The 24394-nt window shown below is 39.8% G+C and overlaps 1 protein-coding gene across 1 annotated transcript in view; it reads right to left on the bottom strand.

The window, feature by feature from the left end:
• The window catches only part of LOC122806809 (tropomodulin-3-like), a 792984-nt gene that overhangs the window by 287870 nt on the left and 480720 nt on the right, over window positions 1-24394 (bottom strand). The window contains exon 5 of the mRNA XM_044077539.1: window positions 10940-11026. Coding sequence (XP_043933474.1) covers window positions 10940-11026 — 87 coding nt within the window. The remainder of the gene's footprint in view (window positions 1-10939; window positions 11027-24394) is intronic.

A 24394-nucleotide genomic window follows, 5' to 3' on the forward strand; every position in this document is an offset into this window, starting at 1 on the left:
TTCATCAACCCTAGGCTTCGCTGTTTTGTCCTTGCGCTTCTTGGACGAAGCGGGCGTCGGAGCATCCGACGGCATTTTATAATTGCAACACTTCCCAAACACTAACCTGGCACAGTCTAACCTTCTCTTAATAGTGCGTTTGTTAAACCTAGCACAAGAGCGGCATCCAACAACGTCGTGCTCAGGCCCTAAACAAGGAATACACAAGGTATGGTAATCCCTATGAGGTATCTGTTTCCCACAAGAAATACAGTTATTCACTTTTTCTGACATCCGGTTAAATACTGAGGCAAGAAATAACCAAAATGTTCCCCAACGGGGTACTTAGCCAACTCTGATTCGGTCTGAAACTCCGACTTCAGAAAATTTCAGAACGCCAACCTGCACTCGCAAAACTGCTTCTGCATCGGACCATGCGGCAAAAAAGACTGAGGATATGACGTCGGTCATGCGCATTAGTACCCTGACGTACTGACGTCAGTCTAATGCGCCCTGACCGACGTCAGCCATATACTCTGGTATTCGGGCCGACTGGACAGCGGACTACCCAATAGTTAGGACTGCAGCAATGTGGAACGAAGAACATCTGGTGTTTGTTATATATTTTGACACCTACAAAATACATATAACCCACAAAAAAATATACAACTGAATTCATTTAAGATAAATAAAATTTCAAACATAAATGCATGTTGAAAAATTCCAACAATATAACAAACCACCAAACAATAACAAGAGACTGCTTTATGAGGTTGAAGCAAAGAGAAAATCTTTTCAGATATAAATAAAACATTTTAAAATATTTTAAAATATTAAAATATTAAAAACATTTTACAAAGGTGTATGCAATGGAAATAACTATCTTTCTAGAGCTTTTAATTTTAATATGCAAGATATAGATGGTTGTTCATTTAATCCAGGCCAGGATGTTGCATTTAGCTGCAACTGCCAAATCAATTCACGTTTTTCTAATAGGAGTGTCCAAGCCCCCCTCTTCTTCCACAGATGTCTAAAGTCTCTATAACAAAAAACTTAAAGGAACTGGTAACAAATTCAGCACATTGTTTGGCTAAAGAATTAGTGTCTTTTTCCATTCTTGTATACCTTAAATGTTTATATATACGATTCTTGAATTTTCTATCAGTTTTCCCTATATAGAAGACTGGGCACTGAGTATTGCATAATAAACTACTCTTTCTGTATCACAGTAATATTCACCTATTATCCTAATCCAAGTATTGTTAACATGCATCTTTGCTCCCTTCCAAAATAAATTTATAATGAGAACAGGAACCATATTTTTTTATCATTCCCTGAATTTCTCATTTTGTTTTTGTTTTAAATTTATTCTTAAGGTTTTGTACTTTTCTGTATTTTATGGATGTTTTTCTCCTATGCATTCTCTTGTTTCCTTACCATCCATTAATATTTCCCAATTTTTACACAATATACTTTTTATATCGTAGCTTTTTGGCCCAAAATTAGTAATAAATGAATTCTTATAATTATTTTTACCAATGGGGGAAGGGTAGGTAAGTGTCCTGTAACCAATACTTCATGATCCCCCTCTCCCAAACATTCCTCTATCATGCTCATTTCTGCCTACATCTCCATTATTACTTATAATACCATCCCATAAAATAGCCTTAAAATGTCCCTTTTCCCTCTTATTTATTACTTCCATCATTACATCATTGACTAGCTTTAGGGGATAACCCATTCTCAAAAACATCCCCTTTAAACAGTCACATTCATCTAAAAAGAAGTCAGAAGTACTCACAATTCATGCATCATGCATGAATTGGTCTTTTATTATGGTCTTTTTATGTTATGGGGGATGGGCACTAGAGAAGAAAGAGTCCCCAACGGGGTACTTAGCTTTTTTAGAAGTCTTCGGTAGCTGAAATCTCTGGATCTGACCGACCGGCACTTGCGAACAGCTTCTGCTTCGGGCACCGCGCGGAAAGAAAGACTGAGGAAAATGGCGTCAGCTGATGCCTTTATACCCCAGAAGCTCTGACGTCAGGGAAAGTGCGACATCAGCCGAGGCCAGACCCAGACTTTGGAATCCGGCCGACCGAAGGGCTGCCTGAGGCAGGACAACCCATATGTTATGACTGCAGATGCATCCTTGAAGGACATCATCCCCTTTAAACAGTCACATTCATCTAAAAAGAAGTCAGAAGTACTCACAATTCATGCATCATGCATGGATTGGTCTTTTATTATGGTCTTTTTATGTTATGGGGGATGGGCACTAGAGAAGTATAAAAACCCATTAGAGCATGTCTCTTTTCTAAAAATTTCAGACACAAACCTTTTCTGCTGGCAATCTTTTTTTCAGCCATACATCCAAGTGTGATATTTCCATATTATTAGCTGTATGTGTAAACCTTAAAAAAAATGTGGTTACATTCAAATAACTTAAAAACTGGGGAATCTCCTTACTATTCCTTGCCCATAAAATAAAAACATCACCCAGGAAGCAAGTATAAAATCTACAGTGGGTAAAATGGGGGGGGGGGGGGGTTCAAATAAAAACTTTTTCTCCCACTGTATCATGCCAATATTAGCATATAGGCCCCCACAAGGGCCTCCCATTGCCACACCTTTTCTTTGCGAGAAGTATTCCTTTTCAAACAATATAAAATTATTAAAAAGCACCATCTCTAACAGTTGCTCATATACATTAACTCCTTCTTGTGTGACCCCTTTACTTATTAAAAAAAAAAAAAAAAAATCACAAGACCATTCAACAGTTTCATGGGGAAATAACAGAATGTAAATCTTTAACATCAATGGTTCGAAAGATAAAACTCTCACTGAAGGCAATATCATTAATCATATCAAGAAAACCCAAGAGTCTTTACAAATACTAGTTTCTTTCCTGATCAACTCTTTCAATTGTATGTCCAAACATTTTGCTACAGAATATGTTAATGAATCCCTAGCGTCCACTATGGGGCGTATTCGGGGTTGCTGTAAATCCTTATGTAAGATCGGGACCTCAAAAATCGTTGGGGTCACTGGGTAGAGGACATCCTAAAAATTAAACTAATCAATTGTGATACAAACTTCAATAAATAAATCATGTAAATCGCTCTTAATTTTTCTGTATGCCCCATTCATCTCATTAAGTGATACTTTAGTGTGTCAGTATTAAGAATTTCTAGTATTTTCTTACTATAGCCATCTTTGTTCATGACTACAATACCCCCTTTTCCTTATCAGGTTTTATAAATCTTACCCCTTTGGCATTTTTCAACACATTCAATTTTCTACTTTTTCTTCACTCACATTATTACAGTGAAAATGTACACTTCCATATATTGCGAATATCTACCTTACAAATACGCTCAAATAAATGAATGGTAGGATGGGTGGGGGGATTGTAAGTGCTAGAAATAGACAGTGGTTTTATTGCCCTGTCTATGCCATGAAACAATACATTTAAATTCAATTTTCTAACAAACTGCTTCAAGCCAACTAAGCACAGAGCTATATCAGGCTTCTTCTCAGGGAAAAAAGTCATTCCTTTAGCAAAAATGTCACAAGTAACTGCACCAATAACTGTAGAAAAATCATTATGTACTTTAAAGTCATCTGGTGTATTACAACAAATGTCACAAGAAGGCAACAAAAATTTCCCCAGATGGTCAAGTGGTACTACACTCATTTCCCTCTCCCCCTCTATTTCCCCCTCCAACACCCTTGCTCGGGGAGCAAATGTTCCCGATTGTGTTCTCCTGTAAAAAGTTTGGTTGCTGCTCATACTCTTTCCATTCTGGTATCTGTTTCTCATGCTCTCCAAGCGTCTCAGTTCTGGTCCTTGATCACGGTATAAAAAGCATACTTGCCCATTTGGTCAGCCACTCGTCACAGCATTAGCATCAAGACCTGGGAAAGTACAGTTGTGTACACTTACCATAAATGTAGATGTTCGAGTGTATTCACTGCTGCAGTTATTACATTTGGGTAATCTGCTTGCAGGTAGCCCTTAGTCGGTCTGATTAACAAAGTCTTGGGTCCTGCGTCGGTTGCTGTCTCTTCTTCCATGACGTCAGGTCGTCAGGGGTATAAAACATGCAGCCGATGCCATTACATCAGTTTTTCTTGACCCAGATGTCAGGTGGCCCCCTAATGGGAAGCAATTAAATATAAAAGCACAAAGATGTACCTCCAACAAAAAAGCAAACACAACAAAAAGGCTTTTAAGCATAGTAAAGGAAAACAGAGGTATAGCCAAAAGAAGTTAGGGGGCTGGAGGGAGGGTAACCAGGACTGCAACAGTGAATACACTTGAACATCTACATTTATGGCAAGTGTACACTATGTTCTTTGTGTTTCACTGTTGCAGTCATTACATTTGGGTAGATTCCCACAGCTATGGTTGGGAGGAGGAATTTAGATAGCATTAGGGCCAGCTATAAGGCCCTGCAAGACTGCAGTGGCAAAGCCAGCTCTGGATTTAGAGAAAATTGGAAAAATTGGCAAATGATAATGCTTGGTGAAAGTATGTACAGAACTCCAGGCAGTAGCTTCTAGGATGTCCCTGGTAGGGACGCCTCTGAGAAAGGCTGTAGAGGTAGATGTAGCCCTGGTTGATGGGGTCTGATCCCCTGGGGGATAGGTTTTCCATGGTGCTTACAGCAGAAATTAATGCAATGACTTATCCATTTAGAAATGGTTTGCTTTGAAATAGCCTTCCCCTCTGCCCCTGCAGCAAATGCCACCAGCAGTTGTTCAGATTTCCTTTGAGGTTTAGTCCTGTCCAAGTAGAATCTAAGCGGTCTGTGCACATCTAAGGAATGCAGTATCTGTTCCCCTTTATTCTGTGGATTGGGAAAGAAGGTTGGCAAATGAATGGACTGATTAAGAGCCACACTGGATACCACCTTGGGCATGAAGGATGGATTGGTTCTGAGGGACACCCTGTCCACATGAAAGATGATGAAAGGCTCCACTGCCATGTAATTGCTAAAAGGAAAGCTGTTTTCCAAGAAAGAAATTTTAAGTCTGTAGTAGCAGCTGGCTCGAAAGGAGGTGGAGTGAGTTTCTCCAAGAAAAAGTTAAGGTCCCAAGCTGGGGTTGGAGTTCTCCTAGGTGGTCTCAAATTTTTGGCCCCTCTTTCAGCATACGATTTTCTAGTACTAGGCCTCCTTGCCTCTAAAATGATATCAATCACAGGTTTGCTAAGGGATGGTAAAAAGAGATTAAGTAATTAACCAGGCTGCAAGGTTCAGTGTTAGAAGCTGAGGGTGCAGAATCTGGTTCACCTGCTGAGACAGCAAGGAAGAAGTCTGAGGCAGGTGCCATGGAGATAACCGTGACACACTGTGCAGGAGGGGGTACCAGTGTTGGCGCGGCCAGTCTGGAGCAATCAAAATCATCCTTGGTTTGTCCCGTTTGATATTTAGTAGTACTTTGGAGAACAGAGGCAGAGGGGGGAAGGCATAGACTGATAGTTTTTTTTCCAGCTGAAGAACAGAGCATCCACTTTCTAGGCTTGTTTGTGGGGAGTCCTTGTACAAAATTTGTCCAATTGGTAGTTATGGGGAGAGGCACACAGGTCCATATCTGGGCTCCACCGTTTGCTTGTTAACATGTTGAAAATCCTTGGTTCCAGTTTTCACTCGTGTGAGTCCATGAGGTTTCTGCTTAGTCCGTCTGCCAGTGTATTTCATTTTCCTGGCAGGAAATGAGCTTGTAGGTGCACTTGGTAGCTCAAGGCTGTGTTCCTCAATGCCATGGCTAGTCTGCAGAGGGAGTAAGAATGTGTACCCCCCTGCTTGTTTATGTACCACATACTGGTGTGTCCATCTTTACCATTAATTGTCCTGGAAGAATGTGGTCCTTGAAGGCTTTCAGAGCATCCTGTACACTAACATTTCTTTTTGATTGATATGCAGGTGCATTTGACTTTGGTTCCATTTGCCCTGATTGCACTTCCCTGCCAGGTGAGCCCCCCATGCATAGTCTAATGCGTCTGTTGTTAGGGTTTGGGTGGCAGGGGGTGGTGTGAAAGGTAGTCCCTTGTTTTGGTGGCAGGCTCACCAAAGGAACTCTAGGCATAGGCAAGGTATGATAGGAATCATTGTTTCCAGGTCTTGAGAATGTTGACACCATAGGCTTTTTAGATACCACTGTAGTTTCCTCATATGCAGTCTTGCATATGGAATTAGAAGAATGCAGGAGGCCATGAACACCAAGGCTTGCAGTATTTGTCTTGCAGATAGTAGGGTTTTTGTGTCCACTTGTTTGAAGTAGTTTGTCAAATGAATTTGTTTCACTGGTGTGAGGTAAGCCATCTGGGAAGTTGTATTCAAGCTTGCTTCCAAGAATATAATTTGTTGACAGGGTACCAGGTGTGATTTCTTTTCGTTTATGATGTGCCCCAGACAAGTAAGAACACTTTGTACAAAGGCCCAGATGATTCAAAAGTATGTCCTGGCTTTCTGCCTGAATTAGACAATCGTCCAGGTATGGGTATATTTGAATATTTCTTTGCCTGCAAAATGCAATAACTGCAGCTAGACACTTTGTGAATACCCTGGGTGCAGTAGATAAGCCAAAGGGCAGTGCAGAGAACTGATAGTGCATGTAGCCTGCTTTGACGCGTCTGTATCTTCTGCAAGATTCCCTGATTGGGATGTGCAGGTATGCTTCTTTTAAATCTAGTGTTGCCAACCAGGCATCTTTGCCTAGCATAGGAAGTAATTGGTGAAGAGTCAGCATCTTGAATTTTGGAATCTCCAAATAGGTGTTTAGAGTAGACAGGTCCAGGATAGGATGCCATGAATTGTCTTTTCTGGGTACCAGGAAGAGTCTTGAGTAGAAACCTTGTCCCTTTTTCCTCTTTTGGTACCAGTTGAATAGCCCCTATGCTTAAGAGAGAAAGTACTTGTTTTTGGGCCTCTGCCCACTGATTTGGGCGTAGGTCCGGCCACCCGCTTTGTGTTGGCAATGTGTGGAAGTGAAATCTGTATCCCTGGGACACTACATTTAAAACCCATTTGTCCTGGGTAATGAGTTCTCAATTCTTTGCATGAAGAGCAATCTTTCCCCCCAAAGGGGCAGTCAGTTGATAAGTGCTTGGAAATTTTAAAAGGAAGTCACTGAGACTGTTTACCATAGGGGGAGTCTTATTATTCCCAGATTTGGAAGTGGAGGCCCCCCACTGCTTAGTTCTGTGTGTCCCCTGGGACTGAAACCTGGGGTTTTTGCTGTGTCTGGGTTTGGCTTGAGAAGAACTGGAAGGGGCTGGAAAGGACCAATTCTTAGAGGGCCAGTGCCTACTAAATCTGGGAGGCTGAACTTGTAAAAAAAATCTTTAACAGTTTGCATAGATTTAGCTTTATCTTACATCTTTTTAAGAACTTCCTCAGCCTTGCTGCCAAACAGGCGGTCCTGATTTAAAGGAGCATCTAACAATTTAGCTTTAATATGATCAGGCAAAGATTGCTCCTTGAGCCAAGCATGCCTTCTGAGCACAGACCCAGTAACACCAGCCCTATAAGAGACCTCTAATGAATCAAAACCACATTGCAAAGTATGTTTTCCAACTTGTTCAGCAGAATGCATTAAATCTTGTAATTCTTTATTGTCCACACAGTCAGGAATCAACATCATTTTCTGTTTAAGCAGTCCAATAACATGTTGCTGATACTTTAACATACGAAACTGGAAATTTAAAGCCCTAATAGCCAAGGTTGCAGAAGTGTAAACCTTCTTACCCCATCTATTCAGCACCCTAAAGTCTCTATCAGAGGGGGTAGGATTTTTATCAGTAGAAGCCTTAATGCCCTTGGGCCCCTGTGAAATAATCTCTGGATCTGTGATAGGCTTTTTAAAAAGGAACGTGGGACTCAGGGACCCTGTAGTATCTTGTCAGGTTTTCTGGGAGCAGGAGGCAGGAAATCAGGAGCTGAACTAGATTCTGAAAAAGCATCAACAATGTCTAGTACAGGGGGAATAGCTAAAGGACTATGCTGAGGTAGGAGAAGGAAATCCCTAAGCCTCTTTTCTGAATCAGAAAAATCCTGGCTTTCCCAGTGGGAAATGCTCCCTTAGAGTATGTAAGGTTTCGCCAAAAGAAAAATCCTCAGGAGGGGAAGCAGAGGGAATGGAGTCCTCTGCATCAGAATCTTCATAAGTAGATAGGGGCAAATCCAGATCATCAGAAAAAAACAGAATCCTGATCAGAAGATTCATAATCAACTTCAGTCCTAGGCCTCTTAGAAGGGGGGGGGGGGGGTTGAATACCCCTGAGTAGAGTTATTAGACCTTCAGCCATTCTTACTTGTTTTTTAGGCAGAGGCCCGAGCATGTGGCCTGGGCATCATTTTTTAGGCAGAGATCGAGATTTAGGCCTAAGTAAAGAAGGAGACGTCAGTTTAATATGCAAGTCCATAGGCCTGAATACACCTTCAGAAACCGGTGCCTACATAGCGGCTCCGGACCCATCCAAGGTAGAGACATCCTCGGGTTCCACAGTTGAAGCATCTTGCTGCATACCAGACTCCGAATGGGTCTCAGTAGAGGCCTGCAAATCAGAAGCAGAGGGTATCAGGGGCTGCAAAAGCACCTAACTGAGTAGCTGCAAACTGGCGACTGGCTTAGGAGAAGCACTGTCGGCAGTTTTGGACCTCGGTGGCCTGTCTGTCTTTATCTTTGCGTTTTTTTGGAATCCTGGTAGGGCGAAAATATACCAACAATGGATAGTGCGCTGATTAAATGCACAAAACCGACAGCAAGGTACATCGCGGTCAGGGCCTAGGCAAGGAATACAGTACGAATGAAAATCTTTATGAGGTATTTGCTTTCCACACGTAATGCAATTATTAACTTTTACTGACATCGGTAAAGAGCAAGAAAAAGTTTCCCCAATGGGGTACTTAGCTTTAGTTGAAGACTTCAGTTCTCAAACTCGAAAACAAAAATTTCAGGAGTCGGCCGACCAGCACTTGCGAACTGCTTCTGCTGCGGGCAACGCATGGCAAGAAAGACTGGTATAATGGCGTCGGCTACATGTTTTATACCCCTGATGACCTGACATCATGGAAGAAGGGTCAGCAACTGATGCAGAACCCAAGACTTTGTAAATCAGGGCAACCTGCAATCAGATAACCCAAATGTAATGACTGCAACAGTGAAACACGAAAAACATCTGTTTCATCCCCCAAACTTGTGAGAGTAGGGGGGCAGGGGTAGGCAAGTTACTATTATAGGCATTTTTGTCTGTATTTAGTTTTTTTATTTTTCTATTTTTTATCTTTGCCACTTGTTCATCTATGCTTTTAAAAATGCAAGTGTACTCAAACTCATTATTTAAGTATCTGGGGTCTTGTAAAATAAACATGTCCAAATCAGTTACCACATTACTTAATGTTTCAATAAGTCTCTCATTATATTTTACCACCAAATTCATATATACCAACCCCTGCCTACCAAAGAGTTGGAGAAATTCTTTATGGAATGCAGAATCTGGTTCCAAACCAGTAGGGTAGCACCACATGCGGAGACCCTTTGGTACAATGTTCAATTTAATGCATTCCATAAAATATAAATTGTCAAGTTGCAGTTTCTTTATTTTGGTGAGCTTGTAATCAAATTCATCCAGTCTGCTCATTAAATTCCCATTATAAACATTTGTATTACCAGTCTCTCCATTTAAACTCACATTAAGTCACAACCAGTTACTCAAAACAGGAGCAGTTGGGTCCTAACTGTATTTAAAACAGGGTTACTTACTTGGCTATTTTCCTCCATAAATGTAGAAGTTTGCAAAAAGGGATGTAAGCTACTACTTACATTTCCATGACGAATCCCTGAGCCACCACATTTTTCCATGTTATTACCATTTAATTGTGCGCTTGTTCTCCCATCACATTCATTTCTATGACCAGGAGGTTTGTTATGTCCCTCTGAAGACTGGGGGGTGTGTCACCTTCTCTCTGTGATCCAGTCTTTGGGACAACTGTTCCAGCAGTAAGGTCAAATTCCCAATAAGTTCACTGGTATTTTGTGAAAAAGAAGGTTGTGAAGGATCCAGAATGGAACAAGAAGCCATGAAAAACCTTCACACCAGCACCACTACATAAACTAACAAAATAAAAACACTGTATTCCTCATGGTTCCCGAAAATTCAGTCCATATATCTGTTCAATTAAATCCACAAAATACGTGCATTTTTAAAGGTCCATTCACAAGTGAAGATTAAAAACACACTTTAATGAGCATAAAAATATATATACAGCCAATAAGTGTTTTCGTCTCAATAGTTTGAAACTTCATCAGATACTATTACAAGCTTCACAGGATGTTTTATACAAAGAACAAATCACATGAATGACCACCTTCTGCAATAATATCACTTTCCCCAGACACCCCCAGATGGTCTCCCATCCAAGTACTAAACAAGCCCAACTCTGCTTAGCTTCCAAAAAAAAAAATTCCCTTTTCATATAATGCAATATCTAATGTGAACTAGTGTTTGTTATATATTTTGAGTGTTTTTATTTTAAATACACAAACCGGGCAGCTCACAAGTGTGTGAATGCTGATTTTCATAGACTGGTTCAGAAAATCTCTTTCCTAGATGAAGGTCACTGCAAAAAGGGAACTTCTTTCCAACAAGAAGAAAGCAACTTCAAAGCTGTTTATGCACAGAAGGGGTACATACGGCACAGATCTCTGTATGAAGAAAACTTGCTTTTTTTTTTAATATGAGTGACCCCCATCATTTCAACCAGTTTTTCCAGCTAAAATGGGAATCAATAACTTTGCTTTCATGCATATGTCCTAGAGTTGCGGATAACTAAGTGAACAATTTGATATCAACAGGGTACATATTAGTCAATCATTTATTCACTTGGAAAGTGATGAAACCACAAATGGCTTGTTTTTTCTGCAAACATATCATTTAAACATATAAACTCACCTTTAATGCTGTGTTTATTAAAACCATCACCGCTTCCCCTTGTGTCGCCGAAACTAGTACCAATAAGCGTATGCATTCCAAGTATAGCTAAGAAAGAAAAAAAATCTATTTAGACTCATCATAAAGCACAAACTACTTTTATTTTCAGCAAAACTGCCTGCAATGTATTCAAAGGACATAAAAAATAAGTGCAAACTTGTTTATCTATAAACTAGGTTGGGGTGATTTACAACGCAGAAGCAATTGCGTTTAAACCTATCTGCCTAATGCAGCAGAGTTAAACCAGTCAGATACATAGGTTCATAGGCAAGTACTAGGCTAGCTGCCTTTGTGGGCCATTTTAAGCCTAGCTAGTTTCCCTTTTTGTGCTCAAATTAAGTCATGCCATTTAGCTATACATTGGCCTTACCCATTCATTGGTCAATAATTACATACTACCGTAGTTAATCTGAGGGGACCTATGGCTGGGATAAAGCATTTAGGAACTGCATCTGTCCATTAGTAGTACAGGGGGCAGAGCTGGTATACATTTTCTGCTTCCCATCCACAGATCCAAGTTACACTTGAAAATGGACAGGGATGAACTTTGTTTTATGTAGATAGGGAGTCTGTTCCACAGCAGCAAAATCCTCTGCAAAATTTACCAGTCCCTTCAAACCATTCTGTTGATGTTGCAGAAGAGGTTTAAATCCCTAGACAAGAGCATTTCTGATGCCATTTGACTTGCTCATATGCAGTAAATACATCAGTAATGGGATGGATGATGTCTTACATGCCAAACACAGGTCATCTCATAGCAGGCTGTAGGATACACAGTATAGTGACAGGGCTTTGAGTTGGTCCATGAAGGACATGTGGTTTAGGCCTTGTATCCTTTTAGTGCAGTATCTCTGTGGGCAGTCCAGTTGGTGGATATTTCTGGACTGATGCATGCCAAAAGAAGCATGATACTCCATAACTTGGCTAATGAGGGCTGAGTATAGGGGGATGGATGACATCCTTAGATCTAGACCAAAACCCTTTTTTTTCTAAGATGTGTTTATAAACAGAATACCTTAAATGTACTCCCACTATAAACAACAGCCAGTGATACAGCCTATAGGTCATTCAGTGCTTGTTTGTTGTTTAATTCTTTTTTCATGCACTGGTTTCATGAAAATGTAAATTTATTAGCTTTAAAGGCCACTTTCAGCTTCAAACACACCCAACATCAATCAAAATTTAAAATACAAACTAGTGGGATACGTATCTAAACTCAATTCCAGAGTGAACAGAATGTTATGCTTACAAAAGTAATGAAAATATTTAACATATGATGAAATATGCTTACAAAAGTAATGAAAATATTTAACATATGATGAAATAATCTAAATAAAAATTAAGCTAAAATACAGGTACGTTAATTAAACTGTTATTTGGTACAGCTATGCACATTTACTCACCGCAGCAGCACATCTCAGATTAAAAGGGATAATTTTTCTGCAGTATAACAAATAGAATTTGTCTACTTTTGCCAATCCTCCCCATGGCCTGCTTTACTTGCAATATCTCTGAGACCCTCTGGTTTGAATGCTGTTAAATCTCTCACTGGTGAAACACAATCTGGTGGATCATAACAGTACCCAATAAAACAAGTTTCCCTATGCAGTCTTCAATTCTTCCAGTTAGAAACAATGCAGTGCTTGACGATCACACCCACCGACCTTAACTGTTTTTCATAACAGTACAGAATACTCCGGACAAGCCAGAACACAAGAATAATGTAGGGAAACCATGGGTAGGGTGGCAGACAGCTATAAAAAAAGTACCTTGCAGAAAGGTCTGCCCAACTCCATCTCTGCTTAACTATGTAGCTAATAAAGGAGTGGGCACAATTCTGTGTTTCAGATTCACATATTTCAGTTAGAAGGATTCAAAAACAGTAGCTGTGTTTGTGGTGTGACCTTTGAAGACTACCCGTTTGTGTTTTCACACATTTTTCATAGTAAAATGAAATACATTACACTAGCTGTCCTTGTTTCCCGTGCATGAGAAACAAAGTGACACAGGTCTCTGATATCCTTTGCCATGTCAGTATTTCCACATTATCTCAGCACAGATATATACAGGACCAGTTGTATGCACTACTCAAAAGAAAGGCAAATGATAGATGCATCTATTGCCATTTTCATAGTGGGGAATGGGTTAAACAGTTCTAAGAACACCTACGTTTGACAAAGAATTTTCTAAAAGCCATGATGAGCAACAATGGGTAGTCATACAACTGTAACTAGCACGATATATGTTGACTGGTCCGGTCACTGCTGCAGCACTGTAGTGTAACTACAAACAGAAGCAAAAAAACTCCATGAAACTAAGCTACACAGAAATATCATAATTTCAATAAAAGACTCCTACAGATCAGAAACTCTAAAGTACAGATGTGTATGCAAACTAAGCATAACAGCAATTGTTTGAATGATCACTCCTGCAGTAGCCTTAGCTATATACAACAGTAGGCTAGCCTCCAAAGCTTTCAGGGCACCTCCCACTCACCCAAACCATTAGTCAGCTGAGCTGAAAAAGCCAGGTTTGGGTGCAAAACCCTTCAGTGCTTCCATGCCAAAAGAAGGAGCGAGTCTAAAGCTCTATGCTATGAATATGACAATAAAAAGTCCATACTCTGTCATAAAAAAAAAAAATCTCAAAAAATAACTAGGATGGAAACAGTGGCTACTGCAGCAGTGATCATTTGCACATCTACTGTTCTGGTCGTTTGTCTTTCGGCTTTTCCCAGTTAGGGGTCGCCACAGTGGAACTCCGGTCTGCTAATGATTGGCAGTAGATTTTCATGAATGCCGAGGCGCCAGCTCGACGTCCAACCTTCAACGAAGGCAAGCCCATTTACGCATGTCTTTTGAATGCCCACCCAACCGCGGGGAGGACATGCAGACTCCACACAGAAGGCACTCCCTGCACTCCAGCCGAGAATCGAACGGGAGAACCACTTGCTGTGACGCAACAATGCTACCGCTGCACTACATAAGTTTACTTAAACAACTGCACTATGTTCTTCATCTGTTCACTGTTGCAGCTGTCTTAACTATATGGGTAGATTGGTTTGCTATCACAATCTAGAAGTACTTTTGGTCAAACGTCAGTTCTACGAAAGTACACTTTCAAAAGTGCACAATCTTGAACTGACATACTGCAAACTCGTAATAATGAATGTATAACAGCATGATTTGTTATTATGAGTCTGGAAATTTGAATGGAGATCATGGTACTGTAAGAATCAGGGAATTTACCCTTTCCTCACTGTAGTGCAATCTCTGAGTTGGTATACATAGTTTGAAGGGGGTGTGAGGGGTGCAGGGGGGCTTGCTCCCCTGCAAAATAGTAAAAAAAACTGTGCTGCTGCTATTAAGGTCTCACTGCAAGTAATGCTGCACAGCCTGGGTTTCTGACGGCGCCTACAGCTATGTTGAATAATGGTGAATGCGGACGTTGAACAACTGATGTTCGACATTACATTCCATATCAGGCATTATTTTTCAATACAGTAAACAAAGAAGTGTCATTCTTTGTTTTGATAACAAACTGGGTAGATTACCATACCTTAAACTAACTGGATGTAGGAAAGATGAGGGTCCAGAAGCCCATGGATAACAGTCCTAGCAAAGCTTGTCCTACACCTGGAGAAGAAGTCTAGGTTATAATGCTCTATAAAAGTGTACAAACAGGAACAAGTTGGTGCTTGTACAACAGTTCTAGCATCAAACCCTTTCCAAAAAGCCAGAAATGTAGCCAAGGCTCTGATAAAGTGAGTCATGACCTTGTCTGATCTTGTTTTATTGTGGTGGGTATAATAAAAAGAAATAACACGAGGCAACCATTTTGAAATGGTCTGTTTTGTTCTAACAAAAAAAAAAAAAAAACACCTGTATTAAATTATCACCTGTGACATAAGCAGGCTTATGTTTTATAAATATTAAGTTCACATTTAGAAATATTATAAATCTCATATTCTTCTACACAATATAATTGATCCAACATTAGATAAACTGTTCAATTACTGCCATTTCTTAAACCTCATTCCTCTTCCAAAACATTTTTCTGTATGTACTCTTTCCACAATTTCCATTTTTTTCTATGTAATTTCCTCTTACCCTTTTCAAGATCCTACTTCCTGTTCTATTACCTCTGTTACAATATTCACTACTTCAAATATTGCTGATTTAGACTTTGACTTCCATTTTCTAGTAATTGCTTTTTGGGCAGCCACCAGAATTAAATTTAACAAGGCCTTACCATGCCTAGACAATTCAGATTCTGTATCCCAGCTCAAAAAATCATTTCCTTAGCTACACTTAATTGCTCTCCCAGTATTCCTGAGAATACTCTCTACGGAATTTTTAAAGTGAGCCAACTAATTACAATCTGAAAACATATGGATGCAGGTACCTCTTTCTTCCTCACCATATCTCCAACATTTGCAGTCTACCGGAGGAAAAAAATCTTTTGAGTCTGCTTGTGGTATAAAAGTACCTATGCAAACACTTCCAAGCAAAAATATTAACTCTTCCAGACTTTGTAGCATATTTGGGAGCCATATATACATCATACATTGTTTATTTGTGAAATGCTCATCTAATCTCTCTTCCCAATCTTTTCTGACCTCCTCTGACTGATTCCTAGAGTTATCATGCAATATTTTATAAGCCCTAGTAAGTATCCCTTTTTAAGCAGCAGCAGCTTCATTCTATACTTAGTTAAAAACTCAACCAGTGTAGGTCTTTCACTTAGGATTCCCATACCCTTTTCTTTTTGCCTATATTCAGATATCAATCCCTGACAGGGAAGGCAGTATATAACCTACAATCCAAATCTCTCCATATATATTTCCTATTCTATTTCCTTTCCCAATACCTTGGTTCCTTTGCAAACTTCCTCCAGTAAATTCCAGCCCCCTCTTGCCTATTCTCTGTTTCCTTAAATGCAGTCATCCCTATCAGAAGAATCTCCTTTCTCTATCCCTGTGCTGACTTAGTTCTTAGTATACTTTCTGATACTTTATGAACATAATTTTGTATGAATTTATTCTTCTTAAGGCTCTGCATCCCAAATCCCACTCTCACCTTATTTGTTGAATTTCCCCTCTGCTTCATCATCATCCCTTTCCACTCTGAACTGTAGCTTTCACTTGTGTTACGTACAACAGCCTTAATGGTGTAGCTCTAAAATATCTCTTCAAATCAGGAAATCCTAAAACATCTAATTATGTTGGAAGAAATAACTTACCACATTTAAATTTTGCTTTTCAATTCTCAAATAAAATCCTTTAAATCTTCATTAATTACTATCCACTACTTCTCTGGTTAATAAAAATATGCCTTACCTGTGTATAAAACTAAAAGGACATAAAAGCATTTTTAATGTTTGTGTCTTGCTATCCCACATCCACAGGCAAGAGCTTCCAGTTTCTCAGTTTTTGTATTATCTTTTGTTTAGTTTCTTCAAACATATCCCTAGCTGCCATAAAAAAAATATTTTTTACCCCATAATCCTATATACTACAGTTTATCATATCCCATAGACATAGGTATTGCCGAACCAATTCATGTGTGGGTACATAATTTACAGCCATAGCCTTTGTTTTATTTTTATTAACTCTACACCCCCCCCCCAAAAAAAAAAAAAAAATTGGAACAGTCTCAGAATGTTCCACACCACCACAATGTCCTTTTCTGGTCTTATCAGTTACAAAATAATCAATTTTTTTTGGTTGATTACCATACCACTTATATCCTTGAATTTCTGAGTCCCTTATTTTTTGGCAATTGTTCTAAATATAATGCAAACAAAGGGAAAGAAGATACCCTTGTCTGTTTTCTCTGTTCAAACACATCTTATCAAAGAGTAACCCCTCCCAGTTTGATTTTTGCCTCCCATCCATCACATATCCTCCTAATTAACCTTATTACTGTATTAGTGAATGCAAGTGTTTATATAGCCCTGTTCCCATAATCCCAGTTTACTCTGTTAAATGCTTTCTCTGCATTAAGGCTCAACAACAACAACATCTTCTTACATTCTGATTTTCTCTGGATCATCATTGCTTTTTTGTTCTACTTGTTGTGCCTTTCGGCTTTTCCCAGTTAGGGGCCGCCACAGCGGAAATCTGGTCCGCTAATGATTGGCAGTAGATTTTTACGTGCCGAGTTGGCAGCCCTGACGCACAACCTTCAACGAAGGTATGCCCATTCACGCATATCTCCAGACAGAAGACGCTCTAGCTGAGAATTGAACAGGACGTATTACTGTGAGGCGACAGCGCTACCGCAGCGTCACCAGTTCTACTAATGTTGTTAAATGTTTGCCTCCCCACCACAAAACCATGTTGATCAATATGTAACAATTCTGTCAACACCTTTACCAACTTTTTAGACACTATAGACAAACACCTTATAATTATGGTTTAAAATTGAAATGGGCCTATACGAAGCTGGATTTGATGGGTCTTTACCATCTTTAGGTATTACAGCGAACAAGATGTTGGTGCTATTAAACAAAACCTTCCAGACCTTTAACAATTTCTCCTCTGCTAGCTTCCAAACTTCCATCAGAATACCATCTATTCCTGGACTTTGGTGCAGATTGCTTATACATCACCATTTTTATCTCATCTCCTCCTCTCTTGACTGTTAACTGTTGAGCCTCATCTACCTCTAGCCTTGGCATATAAGTCTTCCATAAATATTTCTATTTGTGCTTTATTGTGATTTACCCATTTCTCTGCTTTATACAAATTTTCATAACATTTCCAGAATATTTCTAATACCTGTACAGGATGTCTGGTTATTTTTCTTGTTATAGGCTCCCTAAGTTTGGCAACAACCCTTTTTATTTTCTGTTGATCAAGTCATTGTGCTAAATGTTCTTGCGCTCTGGAGTTATCAAAAAAACAGTTGCTTAACAGCAATCTTTTTAAACTCGTGCATATTATCCTTAGTTCCTTATTTTCTGTTTAGAACCCTGCAGTTGCAGCTCTTTTTTTCTGTGAGATTTCCCTTACTCTGCAATACTTTATCCTTTGACATCCCCTTTAAATAATTCTTGTTACTTCTTAACCATCTCACTTTTTCTTTTATTTGTATCCTGTTTTTAAACTCCACTTTCATTTCATCAAACTCACTAGCTATAATTTCTGGAGTGCGTTTTCTCTTCCCTACTAACTTAAATAATTTCACTACTTGTTCCTTAAATTCCAATCTTTTTTTTAACAGGTCAGTGGAAAAGTACCAGTGTCTCATTTTCACTTCTTTATCCAGCATTTTTGTCTTTGTTGTTACTGGAGCATGATCTGAAATAGTTATTGGATGTGTATTAAAGCTCTCAATTAAATGCACATGTTCATGTGAAAGATAATTGCAGTCAAGTCTAGCCCAGTTACTCTCTGAGTTACTACTACTACTGAATTCACATCTTTCCATACCAAATATTTTCATAAATAATTTAATAAATACATCCTATTTTATGTTTTTCTTTCTAAGCCACACAGATACATCCTCATTTGCTGCAAATCAAATTCCAGTCTCCACCTGTAATTAATATCCCCTGCTGACAGCTGATTTATTTATCCTAAACTTTTTTTACAACTCTGTAACAGCAGTTTTAGGTGGAATATAAACATATGCCAGTGTAATTCTCGTCCCTTGCAGTAGCCACTTATTACCACAAATCTAGCATATTGCCATTTTCCCCATTCTATCAGTATTGGAGCTCCTCTAGCAATTAATATAAGTACCCCTTTTTTCATTTGTCGCTGACATTCTGCTAAATATCCATCTTGAAATCCTTTCTTTATCAAATTCACATGCTCAATTCTTTCCAAATGTGTCTCCTGTAGCATTGCTATTTGCACTCTGTATTTCTTAATATGATTCAATATTTTTTCCTTTTTGTACATATCTGTGAGACCATTCACATTTTAAGACACTATAGAAAGTGTTGCCATTGTAAGAAGTCATTATTCCCACATACTACATATGACTGGCTTTTTAAATATATATTTCCAGCTTTCATGATACATGCACCCACTAATATTTGGCAGGTTGATCCTTTATACAGTTTTTTCTTGTCATCTGCATTTGAACTTATGTCACATTTTATAAGACCTTTTGTTTTAATGAACACCCCCCACCAAAAAAACAAAAAAAACACAGAGGAACACTCAATCAAAACCCTACCTGAATTCAGATGTGGGCCCTGTCAATAATAAGACAGGGAATTTGTTAGGTAAGGCAAGAATGTGCCTCACTTTCTCTAATTATTCTTCTGCTATATGCAATATTATTAAAAAACATTGGAAAATAATATGATCAGATGCCAAATATAAGGAGACATTGGGTGAAGTGCCACAATTTACTTTTAAGAATCAAAAATGTCTAAAGAGACTGCTCTGTTATAAATCCAACAGAGTTGTTAATAATAGGAATGAACATTTAGGGAATGCCATTTTAGGAACTTTTCCTTGTAAATGTACTATGTGTTCTTATGTAAGTAATGATGATATATGTACACCCTGTGACTGGACATGTCTATAAGCTTAAAGTATATGCTGATTGCAATACAATGAATGTTGTGTATTTAGCTTCCTGTGAGCTCTGCAGAATGCCTTATGTGGGCAAGACTAATAGGTGTTTGAGAGAGCGGATATATGAGCATCTTTACAGTATCCAGAGAAATGATAGTAAAAATGCCCTTGCAAAACATGTTACCCTGATGGGAAATAATCATCATTTTAAATTTTCAGTATTGGAGATTTGTCAGCCTAATGTTAGAGGTGGTGATATAAAGTACAGTTGTGTACACTTACCATAAATGTAGATGTTCGAGTGTATTCACTGTTGCAGTCATTACATTTGGGTTATCCTGCTGGCAGGTTGCCCTCAGTAGGCCTGAATTCTGAAGTCTTAGGTCCTGCGTCGGTTGCGGTTGCCTCTTCCCAGACGTCAGGTCGTCAGGGGTATAAAAGATGCAGCAGATGCCATTTTATTTAGTTTTTCTTGCCCCAGATGTCAGGTGCCCCCAAAAAGGTAGGCTAAAATTATGTAAGTAAAACACACATGCACCAAAATAAGCTTTATCTTCATCTATAAGCAAATACACCACCTAGGTTGTATAGATAAGAGAAGTAAAGATAAGTTCCAGCAAAAATAAGGGAGATGGCGGGAGGGTAACCTGGACTGCAACAGTGAATACACTCGAACATCTACATTTATGGTAAATGTACACAACTGTACTATGTTCTTCGTGTTTTACTGTTGCAGTCATTACATTTGGGTTGAGTCCCAAAGCTATGGTTGGGGGGCTGGAGCTAAACAGCATTAGGAGCGGCTATGAGGCCCTGCAGAACTGCAGTGGCAAAGCCTGCCCTGGATTTAGAGTAGAGAGGCAGATTGTAATGTTTTGTAAAGGTATGCACCGAACTCCAAGTAGCAGCCTCCAAAATGTCTTTGGTTGGTACTCCCCTGACAAAGGCTGCAGAAGTGGCTGCAGCTCTGGCTGAATGTGGCCTAATGCCCTTAGGCACTGGTTTGCCATGCTGTGAGTAGCAGAAATGAATGCAGTGACCTATCCACTTTGAAATAGTCTGCTTGGAGATGGCCTTTCCTTGTGATGCTGTGGCATATGCCACTAGTAATTGCTCTGCCTTTCTGAAAACTTTAGTTTTGTCCAAGTACAATCTAAGTTGTCTGTGTACGTCCAAAGAATGCAGAATTTTTTCCCCCTTGTTCTGTGGATTTGGATAAAAGGTTGGCTAATGAATTGTTTGGTTAAGGGTAACACTGGATACCACCTTAGGCATAAATGTAGGGTTTGTTCTGAGAGAGACCCTGCCTGGATAGAAATTGATAAAGGGTTCACAGGGCATGAGAGCCTGTAGCTCTGAAACTCATCTTGCAGAAGTTATTGCTAGGAGCAGAGCTGTTTTCCAAGATAAGACCATTATGTCTGCAGTAGCAGCTGGTTCAAAAGGAGGTAAGGTGAGTTTTTCCAAGACATAATTGAGGTCCCATGCAGGTACTGGCATTCTCCTTGGAGGCCTTACGTTTTTGGCACCTCTGAAGTACTGCCTTAATAAAGGATGAGAAAGGAGTGGTGGCTCTGTATTGTAATGAGCCAAAATGGCACAGGCATGGACTTTAATTGGAGAAAAAGATAGGCCTTTGTCCAGCATCTCAGTTAAATATTGCAAAATCTGAGGAATATTTGGGACAGCTGTATCAGTTCCTTGAGCTTGGTTCCAAGCACAAAATCTCTTCCATTTCCCAGCATAGGATTTTCTAGTACTAGGCCTTCTGGCTTCTAAAATGACATCCATCACAGCTTTACTGAGAGGTGTGGTTTGTATGGCTACATTATCAGCCATGCTGCCAGGTTTAGCGTCCTGAGTTGGCTGTGCAGAATCTGATTGTTTTGCTGGGACAGTAGATGAGGTATTTGAGGTAAATACCAGGCTGGGCATTGTGACAAGTTTCTTAAGATCGGATACCAGTACTGGCGTGGCCAGTCTGGGGCAATCAGAATCATTTTTGGTTTCTCCTGCCTGACCTTTAGGAGTACATTGGGAAGGAGAGGCAGTGGAGGAAAGGCATATACTGATAGGTTTATCCAGTTGAAAGATAAGGTGTCCACTTTCCAAGCTTGTCTGTGATAAGTCCTTGTGCAGAATCTTTTTAGTTGATTGTTTTGAGGAGAGGCAAATAGATCTATGTCCGGGTGTCCCCATCTCATTGTTATCATGCTGAAGACTTGTGGATCTAGGTGCCACTCGTGGGGATCCATGAAGTTTCTGCTTAGTTCATCTGCCAGAGTATTTTCCTTTCCTGGCAGGAATTGTGCCTGCAGATGAACTTGGTAAGTCAATGCTGTATCCCATAAAGCCATGGCTAGTCTGCACAGGGGGTAAGAATGAGTGCCCCCCTGCTTGTTTATGTACCAAATGACCATGGTGTTGTCTGTCTTTATCAGTAGTTGTCCCAGATGAAGTAGGTCCTTGAAGGCTGTCAGGGCATTTTGAACAGCTAGCATCTCTTTTTGATTGATATGTAGATGCTTTTGGTTTGTGGACCAAGTGCCCTGAATGCCTCTTCCTGCCATGTGTGTCCCCCCCAGGCATAATCTGATGCATCCGTCGTTAGGCTCTGTCTGGCTGGGGGTAGTGAGAATGGCTGTCCCTTGTTTTGGTGACAAGCTTTTGCCCACCATCAAAATTCCTGTTGCAGGCAGGGAATTAGAGTAATCATTGTTTCCAGGCTGTGGCAATGTTGTGTCCACACACTTTTTAGGTACCATTGAATTTTCCTCATATGCAGTCTTGCATATGGAATTAGTAAGATGCAGGATGCCATGAAGCCCAAAGCCTACAGAAATTTTCTTGCAGATAACTGGGCCTTTGTTGTCATTTCCTTGAAATAGGTAAGTCAGTTGCTTTTGTTTGTCTGGAGTGAGATAAGCAATCTGAGCAGTTGTATTTAAGCTTGCACCCAGGAATATTATCTTTTGAGAGGGTACTAGTTTTGATTTATTTTTGTTGACTGTGTACCCTAGGCCTGTTAAAAGTCTTATCACAAAAGTCAGATGCTGTAGTAGAATGCCCTTGTTCTCTGCTTGTATGAGGCAGTCATCCAAGTAAGGATATATTTGTATACCTCTTTGTCTGCAGTAAGCAATTACTGGTGCCAAGCACTTTGTGAAGACCCTGAGCTCAGTAGATAAGCCAAAGGGCACTGCAGAGAATTGGTAATGCTTTGAGCCAGCCTTGAATCTGAAATATCTTCTGCATGACTGTCTGATTGGGACATGCAGGTATGCCTCTTTTAGGTCTAAAGTCACGAGCCAAGCCTTGCTGCCCAGCATGGGCAGAAGCTGCTGTAAGGTCAACATCCTGAATTTTGGTATATTCAGGAAAGTGTTTAGAATATGTGTAAATTGCTGCTGAATGTATTTATATTTTCACGAATGTTTTACTAAAATAGAACTCTCCTATCTTGTATTCTGAAATAGAAATTGGGTGATGTCCTTCCTAGTATATAGTGAAGCAAACGCACTAAAACAAAGTTCATAGAAATCCAAACGACAATAGTTGAGTTAAAAGACCTTTATAGAAATAACAAAGCTTTCAGGTTAAGAAACCCTTTCTCAATGCATTGAGAAAGGGTTTCTTAACCTGAAAGCTTTGTTATTTCTATAAAGGTCTTCCTAGTATATATTCATGATTAGTTTAATCTAGGTTAGAATCATGTATTTGCCTGTTATTTTTCTACCTCCTTTCTTTGCTTTTGCTCTGTGTTTGTTTCTATGTGGAGCTTTTCTCCCCGGGCCTCTGCTGAAAATGGAAATGTATCCAGTTGGACTAGCCTGGTAAATAAATGTAAAATAAATAAATAAAATAAATACATAGGTACAGTATTGGTCTCCATGCTTTGTCCTTTCTGGGTACCAAAAACAGTCTTGAGTAAAATCCTTGTCCCTGCTCTTGCTGTGGTACTTGCTGAATAGCCCTCATGTCCATGAGAGCTGCAACTTGTTTTTGAGCCTCTGCCCATTGATTTTTTGGCAGGTCTGGCCAACAGTTTGCCCTTGGCAGGGTATGCAAATGAAACGTGTAGCCTTGTGACACTATGTCTAGAACCCATTTGTCCTGGGTTTTAATGTGCCAATTCTGAGAAAAAAAATGCTAGTTTTCCCCCTAAGGGTGCTGCCAGAAGACAAGTGCTTGGCACAGGCAGGGGGAAGTCATTGGGACCGTTTCCTGTAGGATTGTGATTTGTCCTCTCCACCTTTGGAGGTAGAAACACTCCACTGCTCAGACCTGTAGGATCCTTGCGGCTGTGATCTGCCTCTAGGGGGTCTGGATCTGTCCCTTTGAGGTCTGTCTGAGACTGGAAAGGACCAATTCTTTGTAGGCCCGTGTCTGCTAAATCTAGGTGGCTGTACCTGTAAGAAATCCTTGACCGTTTGCATAGATTTAGCTTTGTCCTCCATTTTCTTTAACACCTCTTCTTGCCTTAACACCAAACAAGGTATCATGTTGTAAAGGAGCATCTAATAATTTTGCTTTAACATGGTCAGGCAGATTTTGTTCCTTTAACCAAGCATGCCTCCTAATGACAGAACCCGTAACAGCGGCCCTGCAGGAGGCCTCCAGAGAATCAAACCCACATTGCAAAGTATGCTTTCCAACTTGTTCAGCTGCATGCAATAAATCCTGCATTTATTTGTTTTCTGCACATTCAGAATTTGTCATCATTTTCTGTTTAAGCAGTGTCATGATATATTGCTGATATCTGAGCATATGAAACTGGCAATTTAAGGCCCTTATAGCCAAAGTAGCAGATGTGTAAATCTTTTTTCCCCATCTATCCAGAGCCTTGGAATCCCTGTCAGAGGGGGTAGGATTTTTTGCAG

Source organism: Protopterus annectens, chromosome 7.part0, assembly GCF_019279795.1.
Source record: "Protopterus annectens isolate FY-2018-M chromosome 7.part0, PAN1.0, whole genome shotgun sequence".
Classification (NCBI taxonomy): Eukaryota; Metazoa; Chordata; order Ceratodontiformes; family Protopteridae; genus Protopterus; species Protopterus annectens.